We start from the raw sequence: 27,187 nt of genomic DNA on the forward strand, positions 1-27,187 counted from the left end.
TGCATTTAAATTGAAAGGGTGTGTAACCGAAGTATTTGTCTTAACACTTGCCTTACGAATGGTAAGGGTATAGATGAAACAATATAAGACTTCATTTATATCTTATACTCAGCAAGCAGCTGAAGAATTAAAAAGGTATGCGTGTTAATCTACTCATAGACACACCTGTCATGTCACTGATGCAGCAACTAGGGGTTTCTATGTGATTATATACAATCATCTTCGTATACTAGATGGATTAACAAAAACCTCTATAGAGGAATGGTAAGCCTCCAAAGCTTTTTTGATATTATGCACTCAGCTTCTGTATATTCAAGCGAAATCTTACAAAATGGAAAGATACAAACCATATTTACGAAGTGGATTTTTATTAGCGTAATCTGAATAATAAATAACTTAAAATTACGACAAAATATGTTCCCCATATTATGTATTTGAGTCGATTCAAGATAGAAATCTTGATTTATCCACAACTTTGCCAAACAAAAATTTTACAAGAGAAATACCAAAGGAAATGAAACGTACCTCAAGGTATAACATAATTTATAAAGAGAAGAACTGTGAGTGCTTTCATAAAATTCCAAGTTTCTCTGATTAATTTAATGAGTTGACTCAGTTACTAAGTATATAAAGAAATAAACCATCTGTTAAAAACCGTTTTGAAGAACGTGTTTTATTTTTCGCATGAATCTCGCACTCTGTAAAACTTTCTATTCCTATCGGTGACAGTAAATGAGCTAAAAAAGATTTAACTTTATCTTGTTTTCTTCAGTGTATGTTCCAGCAGAAAACCTCACTTGCACTCAAGGATACCGAAGAGATGCTGACAGGTGTTGTAAGTATATATTACACACAATAACGTTAATAGTTTCCATTAAACACAAAAAGATGCAAAACTTTTAATATCATGTAGTTTTCATACAATAAATTTGTTTTTTGATAATAAACTCGTTGATAGGACTATAAAAATTAACACTGAGTAAATAAATGTTTAGCTGTGTACTTTTAACGGTTTTAGATCCATGTCCTCCTGGTCACTATGACAATGGATTACAAACTTACTGCCTGCCGTGCCTAGGAGGGATTTATATGGCACATTTTGCTTCTGATGCCTGTATAACTTGTCCTGGAGATGATATTACTGATGAAGAAGGAGCTGATACTAAAGATCTTTGTATAAGTAATGGTTTTCTTTTATTGTTTCTTTGAAAGTTAAAATATGTTTATTTTTGTTAAAATACATTGTTATAATGAGATACTTCTTCATAACTTCCATGGTTTTTAGTGTATTAAACAGCTTTGCTTTTTTAGGAAAAGCTTTTCCAGGAGGTTGCAACAGTTATTAACATACTAAATCGTTACAACATTTTTATATTTACATATATACTTATATTTACATAAAAACATATATATGACAGAGTGGTATTGTTTTGGTAAAATAGTTAACAATTACACATATATATTAACTTTTCCAGGAGGTGGGAACAGTTGTTGTAACGATTTAGTATGTTAATATTTTTTGTCAAAACTTATGTTTACATAAAAACATACATATGACAGAGTGGTATTGTTTTGGTAAAATAGTTAACAATTCCATATATATATATATATATTTACTTTTACGAATTATTTCCCTCTACTTTGAATAATAACATCACGTAGACATTCTATGTACCTAATATTATAACTAAAGTAAAAGTTCTTATTGAAACATATGTGAACAGAGCTTGTTTGTTGTTTAATTTAGCGTAAAGCTACAAGAGGGCTATCTGTGCTAGCCGTTTCTAATTTAGCAGTGTAAGATTAGATGGAAGGCACCTACCGCCAACTCTTGAGCTACTCTTTTACCAACGAAAACAGAACCATTATGACATATTCAAGGTACAAGTATAGGGAATTCTAAAAAATAATAAGTATTCTCACTCTGGCTCATTTAATTGTTAAAAGTGAATCACTATCATTAATACAATCAGTAATGACATGGAAGAATTAGTTCCATAAAATAGAAAGAATGACAAAATATTCTTCTGTCTTAACACTTTCACATAGTACTGTATAGAGAGACTAATTTAACCTAACACTTTCACACTGTACTGTATAGAGAAACTAATGTCTTGAATTGTGTGTTTTAATACTTGAGGAATTAGGAATTAAAGGTAAGATTTTATTTCAAATCGCCTAATGTTGGAATTTTACCGATAATCCTTTAGCCAATTGAAGAAAACTTTGATTTAAACATGATTACACGATTTATTTATTGGTGGTTATTGCATAAATTAACTGTCAGGGTTACCTGTTTAAAATTTATATTTTTATAGTGATTAAGTTAATTTATGGTTGTCAAGCATTTTTTTGTATAGAAGTTTTCAGTAATGCAGTGAAATATATAGGTGTGCTGGACAAAGTATCTAATTTGTTAGTGGAAGTAAATTTGGCAATATATGAACAGTATGCACTTCGCTTATTTTAAAATAGTGTATAGTTATACATACAAAAATAATTTAAACTCTATATCATAGTTGTATTTTAAATCCTATATAATAGAGTTCTCTCTTTGTTGTCAAGAAACTACTTTAGAAAAGCTCAATTATCTTTCATTAGTTTTAATTTCAACAATAACAGTGTATAATTCTTGTTTCTTTTATCTTTGTGGTTCCTTTTATCATAACCATATCCTCACTTTTTATATATGTCTGCTGTTTTTTGGGAAAGGCAGGTTCAGTGGTCTTAGAAAACACTTTGACAATAAAAGCTATTCTCTCAAAATGTCAGAAAATTGTTAATCTCCCTTTAACATATTAACCATTAGGCTATTGGTTCCTACGACGTTTAACTTTACTTTTTCTACCTTTCCTCTGAACAAAACTATTTTTCAGTTAACTAACTTTACTTTTTGTTCTCTTCCCGCTCAGTCGCTTGGTAGTAGCCTTTTCATATCTCTCTCTCACTGAGCCGTTAACATTTAGATCAGTAACTTACAAACAACTTCCAACAATCGTCTGCTTTTAATTCTGATTATGAAAAAAACCAAAAACTCACAAAATAAATAAATGAATACTACTTATACCAAACTGCCTTTTATATCTGAAAATGATGCAACAACAAACCAACAGCACAGAACAATACAGGAATTGTTATTTGTTAAAAAAAAATGAAAGATGGATTTCTTTTGTCTAACTAGGAGATTTAACGTCATTCACATCATTTACTGTGTAATTTGGAACATTCTATATAGCAGTCGAAACATATAATTAGGTCCTACGAACGTTTGTAAAGATGTGTATCTCTATTGTTGGTCTGTATACTAAAATAATAAGTTATTCAACTTGTTACGAACATATTACAAATCTGAACTTTCTTGAGATGTTGTACTAATTTCTCTTCCACCCATTTATGGCAGGAGGTAAAATAGGAAGGATGTGGACCATTACAGTTAACACAATGTGATTCTAGTTGGATATTCAAAAGCATCATGGTCTTTACCAGCACAATGGACACATGTTAAGGAACCATGGCAAGATGTTTTCGAGTAACCAAATCGTTGGCAGTGAAAACATCTAACAGGATTAGGAATATAAGGCCACACCTTACAATTCAGATATTCTGCCTGGATTGTGGTCGGAGAACGTTATGTCGTAAATGTAAATATAAGAACATTTTTTGGCTCCATAATCCCATCTCTACGAGTAACAACATGGTGCATGGCTGTAACACCTTGACTGATGAAATCTGGCAGGATCTCTGACTCTGGAATGGTCTTTAAATCCCTCTCAACTGTAACTCCTCTGGAAGAATTCAAAGGAGAAAGAGAAGTAACCACAATGAGTAGATCCCCAATGGCCTTTGACTTCAAGAGGAGTTTTGAATGTTGTGATGAAGATGTTTCCACTCAGGGGTGCAGCCAGAAATGGCCATTGGTGGGTTTTTTTCAGTTTGAGTGGTTGATGCAAGCTCCACAGGTGTGAAGTCATGCGAGAGGGATGTCTGGGGGCATGCCCCCCGTGAAATTTTTTAATAAAAACATAAAAGAAAAACCTAAATTATGCATTCTCAAACCACCCTTTTAGCAAATTTCAGAACGGCACACTGAGATGTTTGTCTTACTTTTTTATTCATAAATAAATATATAGGCCTATATATATATTATATAACATAAAGTTATCAGGCCCAGCAAAGTAGGCCTACAGTCCTGTCATCAACATATGAAATATAGAGTCACTCAGGAGAGTGATAAAATATATGTATAGTGTCTATAATCTGTATTCAAATATCATGGACAGTGTATGTTTAGATTCCCTGGATTTCAAGAATTAACTTTACAAATGAACAGTGGGTGGCACCATGGCACTAACCTAGTACCATTGGTGCCATCTATAGTGAATGATTCACTATAGATGGCACCAATAGTACTGTTAATGTGACGTTGACAAACAGAAGTTACGATAAACAATCATTCACTATGTCAAGCCTGAAAAAGCAAAAGACACTGCATAGGTTCTTTAAACCCATTCATGAAGCTGAACCTGATCAATCTACTGCAGCCAATCAGGTTGAATCAGAATTGTCAACTGAATTGTCAGAGTCATCACTGTGGCCTTCTACCAGTACTGCCACTACCACCTCAGGTTCAGTCTGGGACATTGGAAATTATATTTCTGATGATGTCAGCATTGGTAAACAGATAAGTCGACTCCTCGTTATATTAATTATGTATTAAAAATCATGCAAACACTCTGCATTGTTGGCTTTCACAGTGGAGATGGCTACTCTACACATAACATGCAAAGGGTGCTTTTTGCAAGTACTGCTGTCTTTTTGCTCCTGATGGTGCTGGTGTTGGAAGCCAGAAATTGGGACAACTAGTGAAATTTCCATACACAAACTGGAAGAAGGTTGAAGACTTCAAAGCACATGAATTTAAACAGTATCACCAAGACAGCAAAGAAAAAGCTAACAATTTTCTACAGGTCGTAAACACAAGTTCATCTGTGCACTTGCAGCTTGATGCAACTTACAAGCAAGAAATTGAACAAAACCAGCAATATTTAACGCCTATTATTGATACTGTATTACTGTATGGGAGATAGGGTTTAGATTTGAGGGGAAAATATCATTCTGGTCCAATGTTTGTTGGTGAAACTGATGAGGAGCCCATCAATAATGATAGGAATTGTTGGGCAATTTTGCACTACAGGGCAAAGGGTGATGTCAAGCTTTCAGCAAGCCTTAAGAGTATAAAGAGGAATGCTACGTATCTGAGTCCTCAAATTCAAAATGAAATCATCAATGCCTGTAATACTCATGTTCTTGATGCTTTGGTCAACAGGGTTAATGCTGCAAAGTGTTTCTCAATACTAGCTGATAAAACAACAGATATTTCAGGCATTGAACAGTTTTCGCTGTGTGTTAGATATTTGCATGCCAATGACAACTCTTTTGCAATGAGAGAAGATTTTTTGCAATTTATACCTGTTTATGATGTGACAGGCAAAAACTTGGCTGATGTTATCATAACCAATCTGACAAAATATGATATTGACATGGCTTACCTGCGAGGACAAGGGTACAATGGTGCTACCTCTATGAGTGGGAAATTCAATGGTGTCCAGAGACACATAACTGATAAATTCCCACTTGCACCCTATGTACACTGCAGTGCCAATTCCCTGAACTTGGCAATTTATAATGCTTGTAAAGAAATTCCTGTGCAAAATTGCACAGGAGTAATTTCTTGCATTGAAAACTTTTTCAATACACACAAATGAAAGCACGTTATGGCTCTGTCGGTAGAGAATAAAGCACCTGAATAAAAAAAAAAAAAAGTTTGAAAGATCTCTGCCCCACCCAGTGGGTTGAGAGGCATAACTCAGTCATTGTCTTTCTAGAATTAATCCATGCTGTTGCAAATGCCCTTGAGATCATATCAGGTTCACAAGACAGAGATTCTGCCATGCAAGTCAATCAATTGTATTCTATAACACAGCCAGAATTCATCATCACTCTACTTACCATTGCTAAATTGTTTTCCTTTAGTTTACCTCTGTTCAACTTACTGCAGCAACAGAACACTGATTTAGGTGCTGCGATGCATCACGCAGAAATAGTGGAAGATTTAATCTGTTCACTTAGAAATAATACTGTGAATGAATTTAACAACATTTTCTGTGAAGTTCAAACTCTGTGTAGTGAGCTTCAAAGTGACATCATAATGTCAAGGCTGGCTAAAAGACAGATGTACCGTACTAACCCACAAACCACTAGCCCTGAGGAGTACTTTCATATTGTTGTATTTGTACCATTTGTTGATCACTTTCTTAAGTGATGTAACCGTCTATCCAGTCACAAAACTCTCCTTACAAACTTCATGTGTCTACAACCATCAGGATCTACCACAGAATGGTCAGAACCTACAGCACAACAATGTGACCAAATTAAAGAGTTGGTCAATATATACAAGGCCTACATTGACAGCACTTTACTAGCTGCAGTAGGTGAACTTAGGGTTTGGTGCAAATCACTTGCAAACAACAGACCAAAAAATGTCATAGATACATATGCAATGTGCAATGCAAAAATGTTCCCAGTCATTTCTAGACTGTTGAAAGTATTTGCCGCATTGCCTGTGTCAACAACCTCAGTGGAGCATTCGTTTTCAACTCTCAGAAGACTGAAAACGTATTTGAGAAATATCACCACTGAAGATCAATTGAATGGCCTTGGCCTCATTACACATTCACTGTTATATCAAAGTTGAACCAAACTGTGTTGTAGATGTCCTGGCAAGAACGAACAGGCGTTTGAGCCTTTCATAGATATTCGATTGTATTTTTCTAGTTCTGACAAAACTTGCTGTATTAAAAGAGTGTTCAGTCAGAAATTTGCATTTGACCATTTGTTGTGTGTGAAATTATCTGCCATGCAATCACGGATCTTTATGAAACTTCACAGGTAGCAACTGAACTTGTCTAAAAGGTTTGGGTCCATGGGGGGGTTAACCCCCAACCTCCCTGGCTATGCCCCTGTTTCCACTAAAATGTCCCCAGACTGTAAGTTTTTTTACCAATTTAGGTGAGCCAGCAAACCCTTCCAAACCCTTCTGAATAAGAAATGGAGACATCTGCCCTGAGGGTTTTTCAGTTAAAGAATGTATAATTAAAAATTGCAGGACAGATTCAAGTTGCGAGTTTGACTATACAGAGTCATCAGTGTGCAGTCGTTTGCCAGTAGTCAAATTTTTCTCTATGCTGTCATGCTTGTTTTTTTTTATTTGAGGGGTATCCATAATAAAACAAAAAGAACAATTCAGTGCCCACTGACCCCACTCACCATAAAGTCCTATGAGGGGACACACTACAGTGCCATATAAAGTCACTGTACCGACGACAGGGTTTCGTGAGCACTATACCCAAACACCAGTATCAGACATAATGTTCACTACACCTGTTGAGGACATCCTATGCTAACACTCAGATAACCCTGGCCCAAATTGACTACCCAACTGATCTTGGGGGCCACCCCAAGACTGCCTGTCTACAGGAATTCAAGGCCAAAGTGGTGTGTTGGAGTTGGACCCTTCAACCACTGGGATCCTCTTCTCCCCCCTTCATGGGTCACCATGCATGGCAGACATGAAGGTGGATGTTTAGATCCCAGAGTAAGTAAACTGAGAGAACAGAACCCTGGGAGGTCCCCTCACCATGTACAGGAATCCACATCAAGGGGCATTTTCTATTGAAATATTTATGGAATATATATATATATATATTGTGAATGGTATATGCATTGAAATTTAATGTATCTGAAAACGAGTTCCAGATAGAGATCAGCTAAAGTAAATAGAAATGGATGGATCTTAAATGTAATAAAAAATTTTCAAAGTACAAACATTTACACAAAAGATGGTGAGGGATATAAAAATTATATCATTTTTTCACCAGTAAAATAAGATATTATATGGGAATGATGAATATTAGAAAAATAAACAAATAGTAAATCATGAAGTACTCAAACTGTAAGATCAGTACAGCCAAGCACAACAATGAATTCTTACATTTAATAATATTGCTTTTTGGTCTCTCTCATTAGGATAACAGGTTCAAAGGAAAACAAAATAGTTTAGTGAAATAACAGTACACAAACAATTCACAGCTTCTGAACTCCTAAAGGCATGGTATGATTTCGTGGAAATGTGTTTAGAGACAGATGGGAGAAATATTTTTTTTTTTAACGTCCAGCTTCCCATTTCTGGCTATGAGATCAAATACCTGATAAAGGAGTGGGACTTCATGACTATATGTATGAGTAATGTGCAAAGTCTTGTTTTCATCTTTATCATTATAGCTGTTCCCTGTAGTTGCTGAAAGACATCTTTGAATAAAGAAAACAATTGTGTTTTGAATTTTAAAAAATATAACTTTCAAGAATTTGGGTGTTGTGATCATTTCTATGAGAAAAATTATAATGGAAACCTTTGTCTTTAAGTGAAGCAAAGCATTAATTCACACAAATTCTTTAAGGATCTTGAAATTTATTATGAAATACTTTAATTTTATCCAGTGGAAAACTCTCTTAGATTTATTAAATCAAAATTTTCTACTATCATCTCAAAGTATTTACACAAAAATGAAAAAAGGGGAGATATTCAAATAAGGAGAAAGTTGAAAATTCAATCTTCTCTTTCTCCTTGGCTGTAAATATTGCTTGGCAACACTTACCATGAGAGGATCTGTATTAAAATAAGGAGGTCCACCTTCAATCATCTCAACAGTCATCATTTCAAATGACCAGATGTCAACTTCAGGCCCATATTACTTCATTGTTACAATTTCTGGAGCCATCCAGCAAGAAGTGCCAGCCATTGTTGTTTGTTTACTTCAATCTGGTGTTATTACAGCACATTATCCAAAGTCAGCTGCATGATGGAAAGAATAAAAAATAATAAAGTTTTCGTGTGAGAAAAAATGAAGACAGAAATGACTTGGAGATAATTTCAAGTTAGCCTTACAAAATTAACTTAAGGCATATTAATAATTGTCACAGTTTTGTAGTCAGTTTGTTAGTATCAACTTAGGTAGCAAAAGTTTAAGATTGTTAAAATTACTTTATCTTTATCCAGTTGTATAACATCCTTTCTTGAGTGTGTTAAGTTTACATTTTTTTTTGTCCATTCTCCTCCTGTAAAATCACATGTGTAACAAAACTATCTTTTCAATATCCAGACTTATAATTTATAACAAAATAAAATTTTATTATCATTTGTTACAGATAAATCAATAAAAAGACAAATTCAAATAGTTAACTCTAATTTTGATTTGTTCTGTTCAATAACAAAGTTTGATTGTAAAATAAAAATGATTAATAATACAAATGCACAAATAAAATTTGTCAACATACACAAATTTGTTCAAGTTTGTTGCTTAGTTTCAGAACAAATAATTTGTAATAAACTGTTGTTTTGATGTTACTTGTGTTAAAAGGTAAAATCCAACTAAATACACAATATGTATCTCTGGATGGCTGCTATGAATGTAAACATTTTTATTAATAAAGCATAAAACAATGTTTATACCTTCTTAGGTTATCTTCAAATCATCATTAACCTCACATACCTTCAAGTCATCTGTGATAATTTCTTTCATTAAAGACAGCTAGCAAGTTACTTGGTACATGATTGTATTATTGGTAATAAGCACATGTAAAACTTGATTTTTATGTCAACTTATTGTCATACTCATTAACAGAATAATACATAGCTGTGTCATGTTGGTGGTTTTGTTTCAATATATAGTGTAAGTTTTCCAAGAAAAATCAAATTAAGATGAGAAGATATTCAATGCTTTACACAACTAGATAAAATATTTTTGGTTATGCTTTATATTTCAATAATATTTAAAAATTTTGATATTAAAGTAAAAATGAAGAAAATAAAGAGCCACAGCATAAAATATCAAATATAACAGCAAGTATTTAAGATAAATAAAGAATGGATACATATTATCTTAAAAAAATAAAGATATATCAAAGGTAGACATTTTGTACTGAACAGAGAAATTGGAAACACACTGATGCACATATAAATATTTTATATTTCTTAGTAAACATGATTTGTATATCATCAAGTAAATTACAGCTATCATGTAAGGTTTCAACACCTTCATAATACATGTTTATGTTCACTTAAGAATGGAATAAATAATTTTAATAACAAAAATCATGGTATAAACACTGAATGCTGGAAAACATTAAAATCCAGCAGGTTTAAAAACTGTTATAACAATGAATACATACAATTTTTTTTAAATATTGTTATTTTATCCAGGTGTGTGAGAAACAGTATTTGAAATCTATCTTTTGTCTCCAACTAGTTAGAACCAAATACGATTTCACTGAATAACAGAACTGATCAGTTTGCCTGAATGGTAAGATATATAAGTGTCCGTGAAACTATCTATAAGATAAAATTTACTAATCATTACAACCTAAATGTTGTAAACTGCTGAAATTTTGTACAAGTCCTAAATTATATGTGCATATGCACATGGATGAATGGTACTTTGGTGCACATCTTCAGAGGTCTTTTGGTATGGGAGCAAAATTTTAGGTTTCTAAAATCTGAAGATATGGCTGTCACATATTCTTTCCTATATGTTTTTCCCAAGCTTTTTTCTACAAAGATGTACATACATGTGAATAAGTAATAAAACCCAGATGCACAACCTGAGAGTCCACTTAATATTGGTGCAAATTTTCAGGTTTCTAGGCTCTATCCTTTGGAGATATGGTGGTCATACACATGCAGACACAAACTCTTCTATTAGTATAGGTAAACAATGTTATTAGCATAATACTGCTCACATAATATACACAGTAGATTTTTCATGTTTCTAGTTTATCCAGAAAGACTAGGCCACCACCTGCAGTAAATTTTAAATGTGTATTCTTTGCAACTTAAATGAGTTTTGTCATTTAGAGTATTATAAATTCTAAAACTAAAGTTTTAGTCTATTTTAAGACTGAACTATTTGTTAAGGTTTTATTTTATTTGAACTATCAGCCCTTTCTTATTCTTATTCTTTTTCAAATTAACAACTTGTATGATAGAAGATTAAAATTATGCTATACATTTAAACATCAAAGGCATAAGTTTTCACTGATATTCAGTACAGTTATATCTTGTCAATAATAAATTAACAAGAATATTTGTAAATTTGTTGAAGATGTGCTTTCCTATAATGCACTGGAAGTGAAGAAAGAGCCACACAGTTTACACTATGATAACCACATCAATTTTACACGGAAATTCACTATTACTGGCTGAAATGTTATTTGAAATATTTTTATTACTCAAGATATTAAAGGTTTAGAAGTGTCCAATTTTGTTACCATGTTTAGAGAGTTTTAAAAAGGAACTACAATAGTTATTGAACAGATTTTGAAAAATTACTATAATCAGACATCTTCTGTAAAAAAAAAAAAACCCTCTATCAAAAACAATCAATATATCATGCTTCTTTACCAACTGTTGATATTTCATTTTCAGACAGACAGATTCACATGAGAACATTATTCAAAGAGCCAAGTACCAAATAATATTCCATTATCACCTAGACAAATAAAGTTTAAAATTTCACTTGTATATTATTCTTTAATAAATTCATATATAAATAATAAGACAGAATATTTTTTCCCTTACTTAAGATTTTGCCAGTAATCATATATCTAATTCAAATACCCACACCAAAGTTCTTCCAATAATTTTTCATGAGGTAAAAAATAAAGTAACTATACTGCTTCAGCACTCTTTTAAGAATTAGATTATTATTATCTAGAACAGTGTTTACAAAAGCATGATACGTGTACCTCTGGTATCACACAAGATAATTTTAGGTGGTACATGGATTAAGATTTTCATTTAATGATGGTATGTCTGAGCCATCACAGATTACTGGTTAAGAACAGGATTTATAAAGTGTAATGGTAAAGATTGTAATGAAAATGTGATAAAGTGGTGATAGCTGTAAGAACCAATTTAATGAATCACCAAAACTGTTTCATAGTGTTGTAAAAGTACCAGCTGCAAAGAAGCCAAAAATATCATGTAAATGTGATGAAAATTATTTGTAAATTGGATTTTGATGGACAAGCAATAAAAGAAAGCCTATTTCATTATGTGCCATACATATGGAGATCTCAAGCATCATTTTGAAACAAACTATGAGGAATACCTCATTACACATTACCATGTGTAAGCTATTGAATTTTTCAAAGAAAAGGGAAAGGACATTCCAGTCTCCCAGACTGCACAGTGTAGCAGGGGATGATGATGTGAAGTCTGTGGAAACCTCTTTTATAGTATCATATCCAAAGCTATTGGAGTAATAGGAGAGATACTAATCAAACCTCTTGCCAAAGAAGTGATGATGGGAAGCAATGCAAGCTAAACAATAGATATATGCTCATTTCAACAACCTAAATATATCATTCCAAGGCAAGCTTATATCAGTATTCTACATGCAAGACAAAATTAATGCAATGATTGCAAAACTGGAGTTACGGGATACATATTTTGATTGTGGTGAACTGGATTCCTTTCCATTTTTCATTTACGTGGCTATGAACTTATCTGAAGCACTTGCTGAAAATATTTTGAACATAATGAAGAGACACTTGAAGGACTTCATGAAAGATTTTCATAAGTATTTTTCCAAACATGATGACAGCTGTGAGTGGACGAGGAACTACTTTTTCATCACTTTGCACACATTACCAAATAACTTGACACCTTGAAAAACATAACAGCTTCTGGAGATCACTTCACATTGTGTCTTGAAGTAAAAGTCACATTATTTTACTTAGGTATTGATGCACAGTATCCAACCTTGTCACAGAAGGCAATTAGGTATCTTTTATCCCTTCCTACTAAATTGCATACACATGCGAGTTGGGATTGCCAGTGATGGTTAATGTCAAAACTTAAAATGGAATTTTATTTTCAATGTAGAACCTTATCTTCATCTTAAACCAAACTACATCAAACTGAATATTTCTTTACTGCTGTCTCGTTCTAAACAGTTACATTCTTCTCATTGAGAAACTTATTTTTGGGGATTCATTTTTAAACCGATTATATTTATTATTAGTTATAGCATGAATTGTGAAGTTATTTTCACTTTGTTATTACAATGTCATTTTGACATGAGAAAAATAATATTTTAAAATAAATACACTAAAACCTGTTTAAGCCAGAAATCTGTACAAGCCAAAAATATAAAAATTTTGCAGCATTATCTTAAGATTTCTCTTATAAAATGACCTCTAGATGGTGGAACCTGCATAATGCTGATAGAAAATTATCTTTTCCCAACCTCATCTACCAACAGGTAGAATTAGAACCTGAGTAAGGCAGAAAAATGTTTTTGATTAAATATTAATTTCTTATTTGATTAATAATTTCTTTAAATATTTGTAAATTCTTATTTAATTAATAATTTGTTTAAATATTAATAAATTCTCAGACATTTTGTTACAGCAAGTATTGGTTAAATATATTCTGTTCATTTTTCTGCCGTCATTTTTCCAAAGGTTGTCATTCGAATAAATGATTGACTGTACATTTGGTTGCATTTGCTGATGGAAAACTAGAGAACCCATGGGTAACAGATGAAAGTGAAAATCTTCACTGTTTCAAAAATTTAAGGAAGAATCAACTTCCTGTGAAATGGAAAGCGAATAATAAAGCATGGATGGCAAGTGCTATATTTGAGGAATTTTTGAACAAATGCAACAAAAGAATGGAACAAGAAAATAGGAATATTCTACTTTTCCTAGATAATGCAACTTGTCACTCAAAAGTTCAACTTTCAAATATTTGTTCAGTCTTTCTATCTCCATGTACAACATCAGTTCTACAGCCACTAGATTATGGAATTGTACAGTTTATAAAATTGAAATACAGAATATTGATCCATATTATTGCAAACATGGTCAACTGTAAGAGAGCATCGGAAATGACCATGAAAATTAATGTGTTAGATGCAATTGCATTTTTAAGTCATTCAATCAAATGCATAAAAATGAATGTGTAATAAAGTGCTTTCGAAACTGTGGATTTATTCTTGAGAAGTTATTTGTTATGATGATTCTAGTGAAATCCAAACTTTGATTGAGAAAATTAAAGCAGATGATTCTGTAAATGTGGAAAGTTTTGTGAACAAGAATGTTTTTACAGAAACTGATGAAATTGATTTAAAATCTATAATAAAATCGCAAGATGGTAACAGTGCGAGAGATTCAGAAGATGAACAAAATGGAAAAGATAGTGAGGAAATAGAAATTCCTTCTTCATCGCAAGTGATAAGTTATATTAACGCTATCAAATTGTATGCAAAAATTAAGGGGGAAAATGAACTTCATGAAAAGGCCATAGAATTGATGTTCTCTTTTAACCGCATGAGAAAGCCCATTAAAACAAACAAACAGTTGAATTTGGACACTTTCTTCAAATAAATTTAAGGTTTTGTGTATTTATGTATATTTTGAATGTCTATTTTTGTTCTTATTCTGATAAATATAGCAAAAACAGTATAATAAGTTTATCCACAAACATCTCACTTCCCTTGAGTCAAGCATTTTCACGTTCCGCTCAAAAATTATATATAATTAAGGAAATACATGCTCACTGTATAAGCTGGAAAAACTGCTTAAGCCAGAAGTTTTATTCGGTCCGGTGCAATTCTGCCTTAAACATATTTTACTGTATTACGGTAAGTGATACTGCTTTTCCTTTTATCCTTGTGTTATGAAATTTCCTTTTCAAATAAATTTATTTAAATCAAAAAGTGAATTTGTTTTAAAGAAAAATATGAAGTGAAACTTAAATAATATTACAAGTGGCACTCAGATACATAAAAAGTCAGGAAGGTGGTACATGAATGACAGAAGATTGAGAAACACTTATCTAAAAAGAAGTGTTCTTCATTGAAAAGAATTCTATTTCAAAAGTGTTAAAAAAGAATGAATTTGTAAAGAATAGTTTCTTACTTCTTTGTTTTTCTTCAATTCCTCCTCATGTTCATTTTTCTACCTCAAGATTTTTTAAATGATTAGAAGTACAATCTTTAATATAAGACTAAAACTGTGATATGATCCAAAACATTTATAAAGAATTGCATTGGTTTTGTAATTTGCTTGTAACACACTAAACAATGTTTAAAGTATTCCAAATAATGATGCATTTAAGTATATCATACAAGCTACAAATAATTTCAACAACCAAACCACAAATAAAAAAATGTGAACCAAAACATGCATAAAAGATGAATAAAGTAATGTTGTAAAAATACAGTGTTATAGCTAAATCTTGTTCTGGTGAGAGAAGTTATTGGTAGGAGCACAGAATTTAAGTTATTTTAAAGTCATATGTATATGTAGTGATATAGATGTGGGACGTTGTGGGCTTCAGCACCCACATCTCACTCTCCTGCTTTCTAAATTTCTCATGTAAGACTAGCAAATTGGAGGTTAAGGTTGAAAAACAGTGTCTCCCCGTTGCAATATGGGTCCTACTTCATCAGTCGCCTCCAAAACCTAGGATACAGTTTTTAATCCCACATTGTAGCTTGTACCCTAGGATCTTTTTTTTTTTAAATATGCAGTATACTTAGCTCAATTTGAATGTGTTTTGTTTATGGCTTGAAAACTTATGGTTACATATAAAATGAAATGAAAATCAGTGTATCAAAAGCAATTGTGGCTACAAACACACGCTCTCACATTAAAATTATCATGTATTATGTATAACCAAAATTTTAAAAAAGCAAACCTGTGAGAGTGATATGTAAAACTATTCTTAAACCCATAGTGTTATTCAAAATTGTCCTACTACATATAATAGGTATTACCTTAATGTATACTCTACAGAATGTAAAATTAAAATTACAGGAGGATTAACTAATACACTGCTGGCCAAAATCTTAAGGTCAATGAACATAAAGAAAAAATATACATTTTGTGTTGTAAGACTCAACCACTAATTTGAGTAAAAGTTTGAAAAATGAAAAATAAGAAAAAGGAAAATAAAATTAAAATTTTTAGCATTTAATAGGGAAAATGTGAACACTATGAAATTAGCCTAAATACCAACTGGCCAAAAGTTTAAGACCATACCAAAAAGAAGTCCTAAGCAGGGTAAAAAATGCCCAACAAGAGATCTTAGTAGTGAGCTGCATTGAGAACAACTGCAAACAATCGCTTTGGCATGGTCGATATAAGCATTTGCAGAAGGCTGGTTGGAATGTTATTCCAAGTGGTGAAGATGGCTTCACAAAGACCATGTACTGTTTGGAATTGACGTCCATTTTTATAGACTTTCCTTACCATCCACCCCCAAACATTTTCAATGGGGTTCAGTGTGGGCGAACACGCTGAATAGTCCAAAAGAATCATGTTATTCACCATGAAAAAGTCCTTTGTCCTGCAGGCATTGTGGATTGCAGATCCAGTCATTTCCATACAAGTGAGGGCCTTCAGTCAATAAAGATGCTCTCTTCACCATGCCAATGTAGCCAGCTGCTATTTGATGCCCTTGTATAACCTGAAGCTCCATTGTTCCATGGAAGGAGAAAGCACCCCAGATCATGATGGAACCTCCTCCACTGTGTCGTGTATAAAATGTCTGATGTGGGATATCCTTATCATGCCAGCAACGTTGGAAGCCATCTGTACCATCCAGGATAAATTTTTTCTCATAAGAGAACAAAATCTTTGTCCACTTTTCTACATCCCATGTTTGGTGCTTCTCAGCAAAATTTAACCGAGCTGTTTTGTGGTGTGGAAGGAGGTGTGGCCTTTGAAGACGTTTACAGTTTTTAAAGCCTTTCTCTCATAGATTCTGTCTTATTGTTCTTGAGCTACATTCTGCATCAGTAAGGGCCTTAATCTGGTTCGATGATCAGCTGGTGTCCTGCCGGAAAACCCGTCGAATCCTCCTGCTCAACGCCGGCGAAATTTTCTGGGTTGACCATTTGAAATTCTCATTCTGTATCCCTCAGGGTCTTTTAAGAAACTTGCAACAGCAGTTTTACTACATCCAATCTCACCAGTGATGGCACGTTGAGAGAGACCTTCCTTTTGCAACTCGACAATTCTGCCGAGTTCAAACTCTGTCAACTTTTTAGCCTTTGCCATGTTTTTATCTAATGTAACACAGGAGATGACAGTGGGAGATGTTGACAACACTAATGCTTGAACACAAATGACTAAATTTTGTTACGTGTTTACTGATTATCACTTCGTTTCAGTGTGGGCTTAATCTTTTGACCAGCTTGTATTTGGACTAATTTCATAGTGTTCATTTTCCCTATTAAATGCTAAAAAAGTTGTTTTTTTATTTTCCCTTTTTCTATTTTCATCTTTTGCAGCTCTTCTCAAATAAGTGGTTGAGTCTAACAATACAAAATGCATATTTTTTCTTTATGTTCATTGGCCTTAAGATTTTAGCCAGCTGTGTATGTAACACTAAGAACACTTGCCCAGAGTTCATCTCTTACAAGGTAACTATCCACATAGTTCACAATGTTCGGATGTTTCACATCACACAATATTAATAGTTCAGTAATTAAACATTCTTTATTAGGTTGCTTAGTTAGATAAAGCATCTTAACAGCAACTTACAACTAAGTTCCTCTATCTATTGCTTTATATACACCTGCTGAACCACTAAAACAATTAAATATCATCAGAATCTGTAATGTACTCGAATGTAAAGACATTACCAGATTCTTGTGATAAAATTATTATGCTTCAAAAAACAAATGAACAATGGAAAATCACCTGTTTAAAATATTTGTACAATAATAAAACTGTATGCATATCTTATTATACAGGAAACACAATATCATACATAACTAAATGTCTTTCATTATATGAAGACTACCATAAAGTATCAATAAAAAAATAAACAATAAGTGAAATTGACACACGTAAGCACCACTTTTTAAAATAACATTAATAACTTTTTGGAAGTGATTCTGGTGTTACAATTGAGATGTACTAGTAACGTGACGATTTTAGAATCTTTTCAGCTTATCATTCGTGACTGAATTAATCCATTGAAGTAAATGTATGCTTTTAAGTATGAGAATATTAATGACACTATTTATCATTCTGCTCTATAAATCTTGTAAATTTGTGTATAGCCAAATATGCTTTACAATTTCACAAGGTAATGTAGTCTTTATACACTGTTATTTTATTTTACAGAAGTTACTAAATGCTCTCTTTTAATCAAAATGTGCAGTTATTCAGTTCCAAAATTTTAACTTCATGAACTATGTAACTATTTTTGCTGGGACATAGTTATTTTTGAACACAAACTTTTGTTGAAGTAAAATGTAATAGCTGTATTTGTGTGAGATGAATCAAACTGTCCACTTGTTATTCTGCATTTTTTTAATTCCTTGGTAGGTCAGAAAATGGCAAGGTGTTACTTGTATTGAACATTTCTATATTTTATGATTTAAATCACATTTACAATACATCAGGAATATGTTAAGCAGCAGATACATTTCCCCTCTACATCACATATAGTGTAATAATGTTATAAATGTCCTTACTTTCTCTACTGAAAATGCATTTCCATGCACTACTTACATTTTCTTATATAAATAGCTATTCACATGCATTACTGCCCTCTATATGCAAAACAACATTCTTACACACATGTCACAAGCCTTCTGCCTCCCCTCCATAAGAAATGACTTATTCTAATGTGTGTCTCATGCAAATTATCAGGACAACCCTCAACCAGTGAAACTGCTACATATTCAGGGTTACCCATGTTATTTCCTCTATTGAATTTTACCAGAATATCACAACGAGTTTTGCCACAAATTGGAAGATTCTGCTTTAAACAAGAAAGTGAGATGTGTGAAAGGAGTTAAATACCTATCGAAATATGTATAATATTATACATATGTTCACATAAATACCTAGAATTCATATTCCATAGGTAAAAGAACCAGAGCGACGAAATAAAGGAAGAATCCTTTGAAACCATAGAAGAAAAAGTCTGAAAACAAGAGAATAAGATGCAAAGAATTGATGTGAGAGACTGTACTACAATTGAACTCTTTGTCCATTGAAGAAAATTGTGGTACATGTGGATAGAAAACAGTGTCCAAGTGGTGTGTGAAACAAACAATGGAACTGCATTCAGAAGTACAGTGAATAACACACAACAGACCACACTCAGCAAGCCAACTACATCCAAAACCCATGTTCCTGGGAACTAACATCCATACAGTGATAGGGTGAGGAACAAAACGTCTACACTTCAAGTTCAAAAGATGCAATAACATTAATAACAACAAGTAATTACCATCAAAAGGTAAATAAAGCCCCTGAAAAATTTAATAATAATAAAAAATAACTTACCTAGCCAAAGTGAAATGGAAATTTGAAGAGTGGCCCAATGAGGATGAAATGGTGATACTATACAAACAGGGAGAGACGAATGTGTTAGAAGTAGTCAACTAGTGCAGTTGAAGAAGTTCTTCCAGAGGATGATAAAGATGAAATACAAGAGAAAAGGTAAGACACCAAATATGATGAGAATAAATATAAAACAAAATACAGGAGGACAACAAAAGAGATAAATAAACCAATTGAATCAAAAGCCCTGTCTCCATTGGTGAGGCTGAAAAGAGAAATATCACAAACACAGAATAGTTACCAAGGTATTAAAAGAAGGGAACAAGCACTACAGATGGCAATTGTATGAGTAATGAAACATTAAACATTGAAGATCACATACAGTCTGTCTGGATAAGACATATGATAAAGGTTACTAATGGAAGGAAGGTAGATCAATGAGTTATCCTCACTAGCTACTGTTGTTTTGAGGAGGAAAGAATGATTCAGATAAAGGAGAAATATGTAGGATGATAAAGAGATAATAGCACATTGAATATAAATGTTGCAGGAAAATTAACTTGTGTTAAGATCATAGAATAAAAGAACTGATGTCCCAATGTAATGACTGAGAATGACTGTAGTACATGCCAGAAGCATGAAAACAGTATCGATGTGGCTCTATTGGTATGTACAATACTCTGACAAAGTTAGCCCTGTAATGTATGAGCTACACAGATCCAATGCAATGTACATAGAACACATTTATCAGCTGTGTCCACACATCTCAGACAAACCCTTAGTTCACTGGCTTGACCAGGAGACTGCAGATGAAAACAATGAGTCAGAGGAGGATGAGAACATTGTTTCTAATTGTTACATCCTGTATGAGAATAGAGAAAGGAAACTGTACTTGTATAAAACATCCAAAGAAAGGACAGCACAAATCTAACGTAGCTTATCCAAATATTAAATGGAATATACTTGAAGGCCACTTTATGAGAGGAACAATTGCAGCCACAACAACATAATCAACCAGTACCTGGCACAAATCATAAGGTGTGTTATCATGTAATTTGCCATGGTGTTCAGAGGTACTGAGGGAAGTAAGATAAAAATGACATTGGTGGGTACAGCATCTAACTAGTTTTAGAATATTGTCAGCCTCACATGATTAAGACAGAAATTGAGCAAATTTGGAAAGCTGGATGTTCACAAAAACTAAATAAATAAAATGAAACCAAAAAAATGATAATAAATTATAAAGAAAAAAACATTTACACCAACAGGGAAGACAGCAAAACTGTCCTTGAATTTAGCATTTCAGCTCTCAATACAATGTTTTGACATAAATAACAAAGTATTAGGGTGTTACTATACTGAACCCAACCTACATTAAAAATATAGTTCCCATCCTGCACCCTTTATGTTACCATCTGATAATTCAATGGTTCTAATGAGATCCACAGAATAGCAGGTATTATATAAAGTTAATAACATAAAGCAAAAAAAAAAAAAAAAAAGATATTGCATAAATGTATAATAACTTGTCTGTAATGCTATTTAAGATTCTCCCTCATGAAAAAGTACCCCTCTAGGAAATGTTGTTAATTTGTTATATCTTTCATTAGATAACAAAACACAAGTAAAACTATATGTTTTTAAAATGGACTCAATAAGATCTGTTCAAATATGATCTCAAATCCTAATTTCAACACTGTTCAAGGTGGACACCTGAATGCCACTGGGTGCAGAAGGCTCAGAAGCTATATACACACCTCAGTTCTTTTTAAGACCTCAGATGGATAATACAGTAATGTATCATATTCATGTTCCTAGATTTGGGAAGATATCCACCACCAACAGTTCACACATCAATAAAAAAATATTTCCAGTAGCTTCTCAGCATAAACACCATGTGGTGATATGGTAGTTTGATAATATCCAAATAATGTGTAGCATATGCTTAGTAATAACATTACTTCATAACATTTTGGCATTACACAGTTAACACGTAATAATATTACATTTTTTTTTACGCAGTCAGAATGTAATCTTTTGATATATGTGCTCTGCCCACCACTGTATCAAAACTAGGTTTCTAGTGGTATAAGTCTGCAGACATACCATTGGGGAGCCACATAGTGATACTAAGTAGCAATAGCATGAGTATATTAATTTCATTTGAAAAGCAAAAAGGTAAATCAGTTAGCAGTGTAACTTATAGGCTATTAGGTATTCCACACAGTATTTGTTTTTGGTGTTTAAACATTACTTTTGTATACTTAATATTGCATCCAAATAAAAATGTTATAAATTGTGTAAAATATTATTTTCCATATAAAAAGAAAAAAGGATAATTAGTTGCAAATTTCCTTACTTATTTGATGTATTTGTTATAATGTGGATAAGTCCTAAACTTCAGGAATGATGTTATAGCTTAATTATACCTAATTTGAATAAGATCATCTCAAATGTTCAGCATTCTTGAATTAGCAACTTTAAATCTCCAAAATACTAATGTACATAATGATAAAATATGCTTTCTACATCCACAGAAAGTTTGTAGAATGTTTAAAATCACAAACTAAAAGAGAAGTTGACAGCAACAGTATCAGATGGAATAAATAAACAAGTCCTAGACTTAAGAAATGAAAAATAGGGTTTAACAGTATATATTAAGTTTTGTTGTCATACCCCAGTCACAAAAGCACAGATCAGAGAATTTGCATAAGACCTTTATGTGATTCTCTTTGGACTCTCCAAATTCTGCAGACTTCAATTGTTCCCAAAACACTGTCAAGCTCACCCTTGAGGCCAAGACAGGAAAATCTGAACATAGAGGCAGAACACTTAAACTCAATGATACTGATGTCAGGTATCTTTGTTCATTCTGCCTTCAGTACAAAGGAAAGACTGCCACTGATGTCAAAGTGATATAAATGAACATATATTAAATGACAGAAAGGTGTCCAGATCTAAAGAATCAATAAGACTCACTGATAATGTAATATCTGGTTGTGTATCAGTTAAAAAGCTTTTACTTTGATATTCAAATATTGGCAAGAGACTTAAATTTACTGAAAAATACAAAAAATGGACTGCTAATAATTGGAAAGAGCTGTATGGATGGATGAGTCCAAGTTTGAAGTATTTGGGTCAAAGTGTAGGTAGTATGTCTGCCTGAAGGTAATAGAAAGATACTTATCTCAATGCATATCACCTGCCACAAAGCATGGTAGAAGCAGTGTGATGATCTGGGGATATTTTTCTGCTGAGGTGATAGAAAATATCTACAAAATAAATGGAATAATAGACCATCACAAGTACAATGCAGTATTGATCGAGCAGGGTATACCCGGTAGTTTGCATATTATTGGTAAAGGACTCTACTGCCAAGATTATAATAACCTCAAATACTCATACAACCTGTGCAGAAAAATTTACTTAGCTATGAAAGCTGTTGCTGAAATCATTCAAATGATGTAACTGTCCCCCAAAGAGTTGCAGTCTCAACCTAATTGAGCAGATTTGGGATTTGATAGATTGAAAACTTGGCAAATCAAAAGTTACTTCCAAAAAAGCTTCATGTGAGTGTATCAGACACTTGGAGTAAAATCTCAAAGGACACTCTTATTAAATATCTTGCAGCAATACCCAAAAAACCATCTATAGCAATTAAAGCAAAAGAGAGACAACAAAATGTTAACTGTTTCCTTAATCAATCACTCTAACTATATTTCAGTTGTACTAAGTTAGAATAACAATAAAATATTGATGTTTAATATGGGATTCACCTTCTATTGTTCTTTTGAGACAACCTGAAATTTCCACACTTCTGTATTACAAGTTTAACATATGTTACAGGGAAGAGCATTATAAAGACAGGCTGATAAATGAAGAGTATATAACTCCTCACATTAAACTATAACTTTTTACCAACACAATTTGTATAAACAAGGGCAAAGTAAGTGTACTGTAAATTTGACTTGCATTGTGAAAGAATCTATAGGGAATCATACTTAACCATTCCTCTGTAAGAAAATGTTTTCAAGCTTGAAATTTCTACTGACAAAAATGTTACATATGCTTTATCATAAAAAGCATCAAAAAATAGCATTACAAAAAATTAACTCTCGACTCATTAACAGTCTTACAAGAGTCTTACTGTAATTTCTTGAATAATTCCCAATTTTATTGGTGATACAAGATATTACAGAACGTTCTTTACTTTGGAATTAAACTTGAAGAACAAAAAATAAGATTTTCTACTTGTTTTTCAAACAATTAGTGAAATTCTCCATTAATTATTATAAACAATTTAAACTTTATCATCACCATTTTTAAAATATTTGTTTTATATTACAAGTTACCAGTACTGATAATAGTATCACTTACATTTAGAATGTACATGTTTTTTTAGTTGATTTGTTCATTTTTTTTCTCACTCATCTAAGAAAATATTATAAAAGGTTGAATGATATCTTTATCACATTTAATTTTCTATAAATATCCATAAATGGTCTTTCTTTATGAAAATTTACTTAACACCCAACTTTCATCATTATTTTCATAATGCATGACATTGTAGGTGTGTCATTTTCTTCATTTTCCTGAACTTTCAAAACTGTATCATATGACATGAAGTATTAATTAGAAAGGTTCTAGTGTAACTTCCTCCTCAAGACATTATGTAGTAAATTTCATTCACAGCAACACAAATAGCTAAGTTTGATATGAAAGATGTGCAACTCACAGTAATTTTATATATATCAGATATTTGAGAATAAAATACATGATAGAAATATTTGCTACTGAAATAATGCATAGAAAAGGAGCAAGTAGATAGTGATTCCAACCACCATAAACAAACAGTAACATGTATACATATATATATATATATATATATATATGTGTGTGTAAAAGTTATTAATATTCTTTTTGCATAGAATAGTTTTTTTTTATATACATATTAGGTCATCCCATAAGTAATGTCGTTTTTTGGGATAGGATAAGTTTAAATGCATATTTCTTGGCTAAATGAAGTTATTCTCAAAGTCACACAAGTTATATGGGATGAAATGATAACATTCAGAGTAAACCACTTTGTTTCTTTACTAATTTTTGTTTTATTTATTTTAAAAGCCCCAATTATCATGGAGGTGTCAGAAGAGCACATAAGGAATATAATGTTTTACAACTTCAGAAAATGAAAGAGTGCTACTGAAGAAGCATTCAAGATGTGTACAACAATGACATTCTGAATGTAGGAAAGTGTCAAAGATGGTTCCATAAGTTTAAAACTGGTGACTACAGTTTGACGGATGCAGCTTGCATTGAGTGCCCTGTTGAGTTTGATAATGACCTGCTTCTAGCAATACTTGAGAAAGATTGTGCTGTAACTGTTGAAAAATTAGCCCAGAAACTTAATTCATCTCCTTCCATTGTCCATCAACATTTGCAACTTGGTAGAGTTTTAAAGTTTGGAAAATGGGTACCACATGAGTTGTCAGCTTACAATCTGAGAGAATGAGTAGACATCTGCACATCTCTTCACTCTCATGAACTTCAAGCTTCATTTTTGAACCACCTAGTTAGTGACTGGAGATAAGAAATGGATACTCTATCAAAATGTCATGCACTGTCAACAGTGGGTTAATACAGTAGAACCAGCTACACTACAGTCAAAAGTGAACCTGTACTTCAGGTGGTGTAATACTCTTTGAGTTGTTACAAACAAATCACACAGTGCTGAGTGACACTGGCAGTAACTGGATTAACTGAATGCTGCACTAAAAAATAAATAAAAAGAGACCTGTTTTGGTAAATCAGAAAGGAGTTGTTTTCCACCATGACAATGCACATCCTAATATCGCTAGGGTCACTTTTAAAAAAATTGAACAACTTAGCTGGAAGAAACTTCCCCATCCTCCTTATTCTCCTGATCTTGCTCCTTCAGATTATAATCTTTTCAAAAATTTGACACATCATCTGAATGAAAAACAGTTTACTTCTATGATTTATTAAAAAGTAACTCTTGTACCTTTTATATCTCAAAACAACTTGATTTTTATAAGTGTGATATTGAAAATATTTTGATACATTTCCAGACTGTTATTGAGAAGAGATGAAAAATATGTAATTGAATAAAGTTGTTATTTGAGTTATTTTTCCTCCTTTTAAATCTTAGTGTTAAAAATGATATTACTTATGTGATGACCTCACAGTTTTCATATATACAGTGTAATCTACACAGGAAACCTAAACAGTAAAAAAAGGAAATAACTGCATCACTGACAGTGTTTCTGTTTAAAGCTTTATGTGATTTTGTAGTCAACAAATTCAAGATGCAAAAATAGCTTAAGAATTGTATTTATAAAACAGAGAGTAATCTATCAATGATTTTAGAATTAACTTGATAAGTACATTTATTCCACAACCTTCAACAGAAAAACATGTGTATTTGAAATAGCATCTCAATATTACTTGCTAGAAAACAAACTACCAGAGCAGTTCCTAAAATTAAAGATATAAGTACCTATCAATTAAAATACATACATACATGTACACACTTGATTAGGCACACTTTCCCAGTTTGAATGATTTAATATTTCTTAACTCTTTTCTGTCTTCAATCTTATAAAACCTTATTTCTTGATCTTCTAACCACACTACAACATTGAAAACTCATTCTCATCTGTGAAATATGTATTTGAAAATATCAACAAACTAGTTAATTCCATCCTGAACACAAACAAAATCAATTTAACTTGAGAAATACCAACTAAAATATTATTCAAAACATTGCCAAAAGCAATTTACTACTGTCTTACTAATATTAAAGTATATAACTTTACAACTACATGAAAGTGTAATTCAGTGAATAAAACAAATTATCAATCACTTTCAACTATAAAAACCTGAGTTTCAATACAATATCAAAATTCTTGTAATATATTTAAACTGCTATAAGTTGCACTAACATTACAGTTCAAACAAAACTTTATTAATAATATAAATTTCTAAATGTTAAAATGAGACACATCTTAATACAACAAATAGAAATACAGTTAGCCACATTGCACAGATGTTTAACTTGCATTTCCTTCCACATAAAACAAATATTCTAACAAAATGTATTAAGCAACATTAAATTATCTCTTATAATAATACTATTCTGAAACTTTATGTGCACTTCATTTTAAAAGATATAAACAAAAGGCAGGTGTAAATATACTTCAGTCAACATTTTGAAGTAACACATATTAAAAGCTTATCAAAGTTTTAAAAAGGTTTAACATTAATAAGTCATACAATAACATGGTAATTTATTTATTGTTTTGAGTATGGTAAAGTTCAGCCCTAACTAAATTAAACCAAAAAATATACATAAATTACAGTGGTAATTTATTTCTTTACAGCATACAAGATGTATGCAGAATTAATGATTAACAAATGTCAGGCCTAATACAAGTGGACTCAGAATTTTGGTGTATGTGATAAGAGTTCCTTTGTATTACTCTAGTATTTAAAGAAGTACTGTTATAATAAATATATTAATTTTATTGCAAATGTTTTGTGAGTCTCTTTGGGCTAAAATTAATAAACACCAATTAACCAGTCATATTTCCTGAGTAACACTCTCTTATATTTTTGTTCTCAGAAGAATAACAAACCTGATTATTCTTTCTGATTCTAAACATTTCAATATGATTTTTGTTGAAAATTGTAAAGGTGTTTGATATATTTCTGCTCATAAAGGACAATGTAACTCAATATG

At 32.1% G+C, this 27,187-nt stretch overlaps 1 protein-coding gene and 1 long non-coding RNA gene across 9 annotated transcripts in view; one reads left to right on the forward strand and one right to left on the reverse strand.

Annotated features, from left to right (window-relative positions):
* The window catches only part of LOC143240960 (uncharacterized), a 46,822-nt gene that overhangs the window by 14,651 nt on the left and 4,984 nt on the right, over positions 1-27,187 (reverse strand). For 4 of the 8 annotated variants that reach the window (XR_013022073.1, XR_013022074.1, XR_013022072.1 and 1 more), the window contains 2 exons: positions 25,970-26,104; positions 8,715-8,911 (listed from right to left, as the gene is read on the reverse strand). This is a non-coding gene — a long non-coding RNA (uncharacterized LOC143240960). The remainder of the gene's footprint in view (positions 1-8,714; positions 8,912-25,969; positions 26,105-27,187) is intronic. The other 4 variants (XR_013022071.1, XR_013022069.1, XR_013022068.1 and 1 more) reach the window with 1 other exon arrangement.
* On the forward strand, positions 1,090-6,754 carry LOC143239889 (uncharacterized). Its single transcript, XM_076481508.1, has 3 exons — positions 1,090-1,180; positions 5,886-5,956; positions 6,578-6,754. Exons 1-3 carry the CDS (start codon positions 1,090-1,092, stop codon positions 6,752-6,754), a joined length of 339 nt encoding a protein of 112 aa, XP_076337623.1.

The sequence above is a fragment of the Tachypleus tridentatus genome, chromosome 13, assembly GCF_004210375.1.
Source record: "Tachypleus tridentatus isolate NWPU-2018 chromosome 13, ASM421037v1, whole genome shotgun sequence".
NCBI lineage: Eukaryota > Metazoa > Arthropoda > Merostomata > Xiphosura > Limulidae > Tachypleus > Tachypleus tridentatus.